Source organism: Lithobates pipiens, unplaced genomic scaffold (assembly GCF_037356315.1).
Source record: "Lithobates pipiens isolate NorthernLeopardFrog02 unplaced genomic scaffold, aLitPip1_a1.2 Scaffold_19, whole genome shotgun sequence".
NCBI classification, from domain to species: domain Eukaryota; kingdom Metazoa; phylum Chordata; class Amphibia; order Anura; family Ranidae; genus Lithobates; species Lithobates pipiens.
In genome coordinates, this window is record NW_027507764.1 from 75,092,795 (window position 1) to 75,103,960 (window position 11,166).

Below are 11,166 nucleotides of genomic sequence, written 5' to 3' on the forward strand. Positions count from 1 at the left end.
TTATTAAGAATTTTTTTTTACTAGTAATGGTCGGCGATCAGCGATTTTTATTGTGACTGCGACATTATGGCGGACACATTGGACATTTTTGACACATTTTTGGGACCACTGTCATTTATACAGCAATCAATGCTATACAAATGCATTGATTCCTGTGTAAATGACACTGGCAGTGAAGGGATTAACCAGTGGGTGGCTTTGTAGGGGTTAAGTGTTCCTAGGGGCGTGTTACTAACTGTGGGGGGCTGGGCTTTGTGTTAGTGAACACTGATCTCTGCTCCAATCACATGGAGCAGAGATCAGCGTCACTTGTTGCTAGGCAGAATGGGGAGATGCTGTTTACAACGGCATCTCCCCGTTCAGCCACCCCGTGAGACGATCGCGGGTATCCCCGTTGCGATCAAGTCCGCAGGACCCGCGACCGGACTCACGGAGGTCCCGACCGGTACGCGAGCGCGACGCCGGTGGCACGCACGCGATGGCAGGGCGGCATTTAAAAATGGACGTACCTGTACGCCAATATGCCTGCCCGTGCCATTCTGCCGACGTACATCAGCGTGCGCCGGTCGGGAACTGGTTAATAGTTTTTCCAACATTGGGAGGAAATTTCAGTCTCAGAACACTCAAGAAGACACGTGGCCACTCAAGAAAGTTGGACGATAAGTGGTTTAACCTTAAACTGCATAGGGGGTTCTTTACTGTTAGAGCAAAATCAATGTGGAACTTCTTTCCACAATCTATCGTTTCATCTGGAATTGTCACTGATTTCAAAAAACTTTTAGATGGACACAATATTTAGGGATATGGGAAGTGGTAGAGACATAAATACACACACACTAGATGGAATGGTGTCTTTATTCAACCTTAGCAACTACGAAACTATGAGAAGAGGGCAAAGTGTTATGTAGTCCTAACACATCCTGCCTTAGGGTGACAACGCTTATCAGTTATCACCCCAGGAGAGGATGTTTGGTAATGACAGGTTTACCAGGTTAATACAAAAGTGTGAAAAAAAGAAACAATTTCAGCCACCACATTTAAGAATCAGTAAGTTGCAACACTTTCCATTTGGGTTCTTGGGTTTAGATACTCTTTAAGTTATTAGCATTTAAAACAGGTGTGTTCACTTTTTTTATTAGCAGGGCTCCCAAGGAGAGCAAAAGAATGATCATCCTCCCCCTGAACGACCTGGGGTCGTAGAAGAAGAGGCACCCGCTGAACCGCCAACAAGAAAGTCTCAACATCGATCTTCCACCTCTGCCCAGCATCACAACCACCGAAGTGGAGTTAGCAGAGGACTTTCTCGACAGGAGACTTTTGACGAAACACAAGACAACAGAGACTCCGTATATCTAGAGCCAAAGGATAATTACTCTTCTGAACATGCTGATCCTCAGGAGTCCCACCGGGATCACAACCACAGAGACGAATCTCACGCAGTTAGCGAACACAGACACAAAGAACCTCGACACCGGACAAACGAGGACAGGGATCAGGACCACAACGAATGCAACAAACCCCGCAGCCGTCACAAATCAAGGGAACGATATTGTGAAAAGGACGGAGAGGTTTCTAGGAAACGTAATGATAATGAGTGGAATCGGGATGTTTACATCCGCCAGTAACTTTTTGAACACCTTTTATATGTGTTTTTTTTTCTTTTCTTGTTATAAAACCCCCATGCAAATTATTTGAACCCAAAATACATTGCATCCCTGATTCCTCTTCCTTTTTTTTTTTTTTTTTTGTTTTTCTTCACTATTTTTGTTTTTTACTGCTGTTGCTTCCTAAGCAATAGCATGAAGTACTTTCTTTTTTTTTTATAGTGTTTTTACTTAAACTTGCCATGGCACATCTGCAGATCTCTTACCAAACCATGTGTTTAGCTGTTTCCGTGAAAACCATTCGAATGCTGTGTTGCCATCAAGATATTGTTGCTGTTTTAAAGCAAGTGATAATGTTTTTGTAGCCTCCTATATATATATATATTTTTGTTGTTTTTTTTTTTTAAGACGGGACTGGTTCCAGGCAAAATAAATGGTGATTTCACTTTTTCTTCCATATGTGTTTTCACTTTTGCACTGTTAGAGCGATATATTGACGATGTTTTTGTTTTCTGATGGCAAAAGTGATATCAGACTTCTGAACAGACTGCTAAAACATTGCATTTATTTTTGTATTTTGAAATGCACCCACCTACTTTGAATGTTGATTTCAGAGCCACTATTTAACTTTTTTTCTCATCCTTTTTGCCTCCCATTGTCTGTGTTTAAAAAAAAAAACAGAGTTAAATATTGCCTTATACTCACGACATTTCAAAAAGAATTTACTGTGTAGTGCTAATCTCTGTTGTATACTCTTGTTGTGTTTATTTTTTTGTCATTTTCTTTGCCCTGCATGCTTAAATGTTAAACTATACACCGTTTGTTTTTTTAACATCATAATTTAATAGTCAGTGACTGGAATTAGAAAGGAGATGTAATGGTTAGAGCTCTTTAAATTAAACAATTGTCAGGTTTTAGAGCAAAGTTCCCTAACTGTATCTTGTGGTCCACATTCATTGTTTTATTGAATAATGAGACCTAAAAACATCTGCACCCCAAAGTTCAATTGAACTTTCAGTTTAAAACAGCATGAGACATTCTGGGTGCATCAAAACAAAAGGTGTGCAAAGTCTTACAATATGGTTTCTTTAACAAGCAGCCACAGCCAGAGTAGAAAAGCCCGTTCCAGGCCAGCATGATGTGCAAAAGAATCCTTACTCTGTATTGAAGCAGCGAGCTCTCTGCGGATGTCTAATATGCATTCTGTTAAATCGCGCTTCCTGCTGATTAAGGGCTCTAGGGCTGATTCATCAGAGGATGTGTTGGACCTCTGCAGAGAGATGACTGCTTCCATAGAGAGAGCAAGGGTCTTTGTTTACCACATGCTGACAGGGGACAGTCTTTTCTATGCAAGCTGTGGTGGCTTTAAAAAATAAATAAAAATAAACTAAGACTTTTGTTTTTGGGGCACCTGGAATGCATTTAGCTGATTTAAACTGAAAGTTCAGTTGGGCTTTGGTTTCTTTAGAGCAGGGCTGATTAGATTCCGAGTCTTCGTTGATGTCAATGACCATGGCACAACTGCCTATCCAAATGTTAAGATTATCTAAAGCCAATTTTTTGTTTTGGATAGAATATGTTAGAATCTCGTTTTTGTTACGTCTATGTCCCTATTGGGGTGATTCCCCTCTCTATTTGTTCTGGTGATCATTGTCACTGGGAAAATCTGAACCTATAAGCTGTCACTGGGTCAGAAATAAAGGGTAAAATTTACAGTAACAATAAGAGAGGGTTCCCCTTCTTTGGAGAGATCTGTTCTCGCTTTGCGTTGCATATTGAAACAGGAAGTGAAGGAATATCTCCCCAAAAGAAGCTGCATATGTGCAAAGAAATAGAACACTTTTGTAACAGAAATTTATTTGTACCTTAAAGTGGACCTTGCATAATAATTCAAGGCCGCTTTATCTTGCAGCCCCTTACCACTATGTAAAAACAATTAGTACAAGCCATCTTAAAAAATAAAACAATAGAATTCCTTACACCTTCCAGCCACCTCTTGTAAGCGCTGGTGATTTCATTGGACCCCCACTGTGGGAACCTGGGAAAGTTGAAGATTACAAATTTTGCAGGAAGATACTTCTGAACTGGGGCAGAGTGCATTTGCACAGGATTATGGATCACCAGCTTTCCCAGGATCCAGTTACAAGGCCTGGTGACACCACCCTTAACAACAAGAGAACATAGGCGGGTTTAAAAAAAAAATGTTTTTGAATGTCTTATTTTTTTTTATTGCTTTTACATTGGGGCTTATAAAGGATTTGTTGTACGATTTGCTCAGTGAATGTTTGCTGGACATTTGTCCATCTATTTTATGGCATATATGTTTAAAGAGGATTCACCCTAATGCTGTGGATTGGTGAACCTTGTTTGGCTTTAAATGCGGGCTTAACAATTTCCAAAGAGGGTCTGCCCTATTCGACTACTATCTTTTTAAGAGGATTCACTCATCATTTTCAAAAAAATTCACCCATCATTTTGAAAGATTCACCAATTAGCGTCCTCTTATAACATAGAGATTCCAATAACCAAGATTTGCCCATCAAATTCAGAAAAGATTCTGACATTTCCTTCATTACACATAGGATAAATGAATGCCAGAAAATACAAATGGAATAATGTCTAGTAAATATTTGCTGTGCAAATTGCAGAAGTGATCCTTTAGGCTGGCCATAGACGTGCAAATTCCTTTCCTGCAACCACGGGTTGCAGGGAAGAAATTCACACAATTCCCCCATCAACACTAACAGGGGAATCCCTCCTGCCGAGACTTTGTATTCTCCCAGCAGAAGTAAATCTGGCAGGCTCGTTGTACCTAAGTTGATCGATCAGCTTGGTACATTCAGCCTGTCCATACACAGGTTTGAATCTTGGCCGGTTCAGCAGGAGATTCAAACCGTCTATGGCCGGCCTTATAAATAGACCCCTTTGTTTTTACATGATTGGTGGAGGGCTTCAAGATAACCTTGATAACCTTGCATTTCCATGAAGAGTCTGCTTTAAACTGTACCTAGCAAGCCAACTCTCTTTATAGAAACCTGCTAATCAATCTAAGCACCTTCAGCAGAGATCATGTGACCAAGGCTTGGCCCACCATGGGAGCCTCAAGCAATCAGTTTTGCAAGATGGGTAACTGCTTCAGGTTTCTTTTACAGCCATAAAATTAAAGCCCAACTTGGCTCTTTTACAAAATGGCACCCATTTTAAGGTGCACCAAAACAACAGGTTTTTCAGTGTCCAACCTGTCACATCAGTGTTAGAACGTCACATTGCCACTTATAAAGTCTGTTCCCACACCTTTAGCCTACATTTATGGACCGCTGACCTCTCCATGTAAGCAGCCATCCCACCCCCGTTGATGCACCAATATCTCTGCAATCAGCAGGGAGCAAGGGTTTGGCTGATTGCAGAGCTATTGGTCTAACTCAACAGAGTGCAGTTTGGAGCTACTATCTCAAGTTGACAGTGCATGCTACCTGCCCCACATTCTCACCTTTACTTCACTGCTTAGTGAACTGCCATCTCAGAATCCCAGATATGCATATTTTTGTTGCAGGTTAGTGATACACCAATTAACAATGTAACAATCACAGCCGTGTATCCTGCGCCTTCAAAAACAAGTTAGTAATGGTCTGCAGATGCTGTTTCTGACCTAACAGGTACCCTTTAAGTAATGGGTAAAGAGGATGAATTGATTTTTGGTCAAGTAGATATAGCCTATTAAAATAGCCTGCTAACAGCTATTTACACACAGAATAGAATCACTCATCAATGTGACTCATCACATATCAGACAAAGCCAGCCTCCGGCCAGGCAAGTACCACTCTGCTGTTTCTTTTGGGGCATCCTTAGTCATGTATTAAAGCAGAACTCCAGTTTTCCCAATCCTCACTGCCTCCCCTTCCCTAAACCACCCCCAGCAATAATTTTTACTGTTTACTTCTATGCATACCTTTTTTCCGCACTCTTCAGGCCAGATCAGTGATTGCACGGGTCCTCCCTCTAAATCCTTGATGGTGGTTGGTGGTGCCCACAAAATGACTCAAACCAAGTCCCACCTAGGGGATGTGTCCATGACAATCAGGGCTCACAGAAAGTAGGTTGGATGATGCTGGATGTCATTCAATCCAAGGAAGGAATGGTGGCTATGATGTGACCAGGAGTGGAGAGTCATTGGGGGACAGCGAGTCAGAGGAGATATATGTTGCAGTGGAAGCTATCTTTTTTTGACTGCTTGTCAGTACATAAAAAAAGCCATGGATTTCTGCTTTAAATGTTTTTTTTTCTTTAAACTGAGGATTATATAATTGTAAAATTAGTAATATCAATATTATCATATATTAATAAAAAAAAAAAAATATAATATATATATAATTTAAGACATCTATTAGAAAAAAAAACTTTACCAAAAAGCTGCCAAAATAATAATGAAAGTTTACTTTTTAAAGGACAACTAGTAAAAACCTTGCAGAAAAGATTTCTTGGGGCTCCCATGGTGACCCAGTCACATCACCACATGCCCAAGTCCTGGTCACATAATCTTAGCTGAAGATGCTTCGGGAACTCAGAATGAGTTAAAGTACTAACTTTATTCTTTTTTTTTAAACATTCTGTATAGGCGTTCACATTGTGGCACCTTGATAAATGGTTCAATTCATACAAAAAAAACGTTTTTGGGTAGATGCTGGAGACTCTGTTGGTGAACATCTGCTGTGTCCATTATAAGGGGGTCCCACTCTTTTTGTAGAACTTCTAGTGAATTCTATAGTGCAGGGAATGCAACCAGTAGAGTAGGAGACTATTTGTGGGAACAGAGCCAGGAACCCTGACAAGTAGTATTCCTCACTGGTGGTCCCCTTGTGTTATCGGACACCAGTCAGTGGCTCTGACTGCCACACTCCATTTACAATTGAAATAATCATTTTTAGTTGACCGGCCCCATTTAGTCCCATGGTAAATATAAAAAAAGAGAATTCAAAAGCATAAACCAGTAATAAAACTGGAATTAGATATTAGTGGAATTATATCATTGGGCATATTCTTGTTGGTGCTATACCTCTGCAGAAGTGTAAAATGCAGCACAGACCTTGAACCAATCTGACTGCTGCTATGAGTATATTCAGAGGTAGCTGAGAGTTACATGGGGCTCACAAGCTACCAGTTGGGGATCTCTGCTATAGATGAATTACCTGCTTTACTGCAATGTCAGAACATAGCAAAGTGGATGATTCACCTATTGATTGCTTTGTTAATATTATTGGCTGCATGTAATTTATTTCTTTGTTTTGCAGATCCACTGTTAAAATGGGGTTAATCTAAAGGTTATGGCAGGCATTGGTTTACTGATCACACTTGTAGCAGGTTGAAGGAAGAAATGTCGGACAACAATTTAAATGTAATGGCCTCATGCGGTATTCATTTGTATTCATTTGCCCCACCCTATGAGTAATATTGATGACCAAACTGATTGCAACAAACAGGGTACTTTCTAATAGAGTTGATCAGCCTTTTGAATCAGGACTAGAGATGAACAAAAAGCTGTTCTAGTTACTTTCCTGTGATCTGTTTGATAGACTCAGATATTTGTGATCCATTGGCTTTACTAGCCTATACTTAAAGGCCAAGTTCACCTTTTTTTCTAAATTCCAGCTCCCCTATGTACCAGTATAGCATTAATGTACTTCTTTTGCAAAAATAAAACAGTTTTCCATTTATTATACCCACGATTACAAGACTCTCTTCGTGGCTGTTCAAAAACACTTTAGGTCATGACACAGGAAGGAGTTGACCAGCTGATCTCATTAGCACACACCCTGCATGATCTACCATCAGCTGGTCAACTCCTTCCTGTTTCATGACCCAAAGTCTGTCCAGGAAGTAAGGCAGAAGTAACAGATAAGTGTTTTTAAACAGCTGTGATGAGAGTGGGGTAAGTGTGTGTGTAGAATAAAGGCAAAGCTGTTTTATTTTTGCAAAAGAAGTACATTAATTCTATATTGGTACATTGGGGAACTGGAATTTTAGAAAAAAAAGGTGAACCAAGGTAAACTTATGCATTGTACACACGCCCGGACTTTTCGACAGCAAAGGTCCGACGGAACAAATCCGTCGGACAATTCGAACATGTGTGGGCTTCATCTGACTTTTGCTGTCGAAAAAATCAGACGGAATTTAGATTTAGAACATGTTTCAAATCTTTGCAACAGACTTGAGTCCGGTTGAAAATCCATTCGTCTGTATGCTAGTCCGGCGGATGAAAACAGACGCTAGGGCAGCTATTGGCTACTGGCTATGAACTTCTTTATTCTAGTCCGGTCATCACAGTCGAATCAGTCGAACTTTGGTGTGATTGTGTGTGGCCAAGTCCGTTCGTTCGGAAAGTCCATTGGAAGTCTGCCGAAAAGTACGTCGGGAACACCGTCGGACCTAGTCTGCCAGAAAATCCGGTCGTGTGTACGCGGCATTAGCCTTTAAAATACATTCCCTCAACCACAGGAAGTAGATTGGAGAAGGGGTTCTTTGACTATCAACCAGTTCACTGCTGGGTTTCCTTGACTGTAGGCTCCCTGTCTCCTCCCAAGCATGTCTAGTTGTTTACTACCACATTGTCAATTGGATAATAGGTGACTCCCATTGGTTTCCTTGTTTGTGGCTGGGGAAAGGGCTCTAGAATTGAGGAAATGCACCACTAAGGGGTCCAAAGGACTCAATATCAGCTTATTTTTTAGGAGAAAGCAGGAGAAAATCAGTCATGCTGTGGATCACATCATTTTTAGATATTTGGTTAATAGAAATCCGGTTGAATCTCTGTTTAGGTAAACTAATGCATTTATTCATCTCTAGTCTGAACCTCAGCTGTGGTTATGTATTGCTAGATTTGCACCATGTAGCATACCACAGTTTAAGGGACCCAGAACAAGAGCAATCTGAGACAATGTCATCGGTTTGCCAATCAGAATCTATCTTTCACTAAGCTCTGGTTGTGATGAGTTATTGCACTTTGCACATAATCTGGCACTTTTAGTGCTGCTGTATTAACTGCGCAGCGGGATAGGCAATCTGGCAAGTAGAGGTTGTGCTAGCCAGCAGAACTGGGGTGTCTTACACAGAATGGGAGTACTACAGATTCATATATATATATATATATATATATATATACACAGGGTATGGAGATGGTACATAAATCTTACTCTCCAGACAAGGTTCTTTAACATTAATAGCAACCTGAGCTTGTCAGCTTAATATGCCAAGGTTGTGCCAGCTTAGTCTGGCACTAAATGACTAATTATGAAATCTAACCAACATTCCCAAAATACTGCTTCCTGGCAACCTGATAGCTTACATTAACATGAATGCTCAAGGATGCCACAACCTGGCCACTGTAGAATTGACAGATGTGCCAAAATGAATGGATCTTAAAGAAGAACTTCTCATGGGTTTGAAAAAAAAGTCAAAGTCACCAGCTACAAGTACTGTACTTACCAGACCAAGAAGTCTAGCAAAGTCTTCTTACAACCCTAAGTCTTAGTTCCTGTGATGCCATCTTGGCTGTGGAAGCCAGCTGTGGCTTCCTGATCAGTGAGATCGTTCATGCACAAATTGTGCCGACTGGAGGGGACTAATCCCAGGAGGCTGCGGGTGTGGTGGACCCAGTGCAACAGCATCCTTGCCTAGGCAAGGAATGAGGAGGTGGGAGAAAGTACCTGCTGAAAAAGGTGCTTTACTTGCTACCCCAAAAAAAACTTTTCTAAATATGTAAAAGGAAGGAGCAGAGGGAAAAGATTGTGCAATTGATAAGAGATATTCGAAGATCCACTTTAAGAAGAATAGCATATAAATAAAGAGTGCTTCTTGATGCACATACCATAAAATCAGCTTCTGCCTCTCATTCACCAACCATGCATTCGAATTATGAAGGAGAGATTCTGATTGGTCTTTATGAGCAACAATCCCAGTTCTTCAAACACTTTGAAAAAGACCTGCTTTTAGAACGTCAACCCCAGTCAATATAGTAGCTATCAGAGTTTTATCTTAAATATATGTGTAAATATATACAGATATATATTTATATTTGTGATATTTAAAGAACATTTGATTGAAAACTGCACTTGCACCACTGAGTATTACTATTGCCAAGCAGCGTTTTAACTCCTACCACAATCTCCGAGGTCCTTCACTTCAATTTCATTTTGTTTTGTTCAGTTGGGTCATGCCACACTTTGGTAGTTGTTTTCTTTCCAAAGAGAAACAATATATAGATATATATATTTAAATATAAGCTTTGTTGAATACTGTATATGCATATTTGTGGGAAGTATCTTTATTTTCCAGAATCAGATTTGTAAGCATTTGTATATACTTCAAAACGGCCTTTGTAGATATTGGATCGTAGGTTTTCGTAGACATGTCAGACTGTTAAATGGTTCTATTTATTTATTATGCTATATACAAAATGGTGGCTGTAAATCACATGTTATTCTTAACATGTAGAAATCTACAACAAAAAAAAGAATGATGTTCCAACATCTGTAGTCTATTTGTCCTTTATTGTGATCTTCAACGATTTGCCTTGTCAACATCTAAAGTGGAGTGCAAATAATGGAAACTTTAGAGTGTATTTAGAGTGGAATCCCCATTGCAGAACTTTTAAAAATATGTTGGTTTATAAGGGGTTAAGGCTAATGAGGTGTATGCCACTGTGTGACCTTTTTTTTTATTTTATTTATTATTTACATTTTTTATGTACACTGGGACTACAGCTATTGATATATATTCTGGAGCTACAACATTGGACCTTTGTGTCTCCAATACAGCATCTGCAGAGTCATTTGCCCAATGAAGGAAGGCTTTGTATTATGTGAACCTATTCACAAAACACAGAAAAATGTATGGATGGCAATAATTTCGCTATTTTGTGTGCCACATCCAGAATTATAAACCAAAGATAAGAAAACTCCTAGTAGTGGACTTTTTAGGCACATACAACAAATGTCAAATAGATAAAGTATAAAGTTTATTGAATATAATATTATAAAAAGCTGTATATAACAAGGAATGCATAGACTAGTGATGTATATACAACAGACTCTAATGTTTAATGTTTAAAACACCCTACGCGTTTCGGAGAATCTGCGTCTCCTTCTTCAGGGGTAGGTATAGAGCACAGAACAATTCTATAAAAAAAAAAGAATAGTATATGTTAGAAGAATACAGAACATAAACAAGTACATATATCGTATACATTTTTTATATTTTTATGTATGCACTTACGTATTCAGAGAGATGTTGATACTTGTAATTAAAAACAGTCAGACAGTACAGGTATAGCTGATGGTTACTTTACTGTCGAGAAACTTCTAATATGATCGTCTTAACAGATAGGGCCGAAATAGCTGTGAAAAAAATTGATAGAAGACCAAACTCTCCCAACCCCAGTAAAGGTGGGCAGACAGAAAAACCCCCGGAGAAGCACTGGGGCAAAGCAGTCCACTACTAGGGGTTTTCTTATTCACAAAATACAAAGACTTTTGTGAATGGACAACAGAGGGCAGGGGCGGCAGAGCAG

The 11,166-nt window shown here is 39.7% G+C and overlaps 1 protein-coding gene and 1 long non-coding RNA gene across 11 annotated transcripts in view; both read left to right on the plus strand.

Moving 5' to 3' along the window:
• Positions 1–5,964, plus strand: part of CACNB2 (calcium voltage-gated channel auxiliary subunit beta 2) — a 456,068-nt gene extending 450,104 nt beyond the window's left edge. For 6 of the 10 annotated variants that reach the window (XM_077490913.1, XM_077490918.1, XM_077490920.1 and 3 more), the window contains one exon: positions 1,140–5,964. In XM_077490913.1, coding sequence (XP_077347039.1) covers positions 1,140–1,625 — 486 coding nt within the window. In that variant the 3' untranslated portion in view covers positions 1,626–5,964. The remainder of the gene's footprint in view (positions 1–1,139) is intronic. The other 4 variants (XM_077490914.1, XM_077490919.1, XM_077490922.1 and 1 more) reach the window with 1 other exon arrangement.
• Positions 5,965–5,969: 5 nt separating this feature from the next.
• Positions 5,970–10,126, plus strand: LOC143996089 (uncharacterized). Its single transcript, XR_013277501.1, has 2 exons — positions 5,970–7,265; positions 7,305–10,126. It is a non-coding gene; the product is annotated as an uncharacterized LOC143996089 (long non-coding RNA).
• The last annotated feature ends 1,040 nt before the right edge of the window (positions 10,127–11,166 follow it).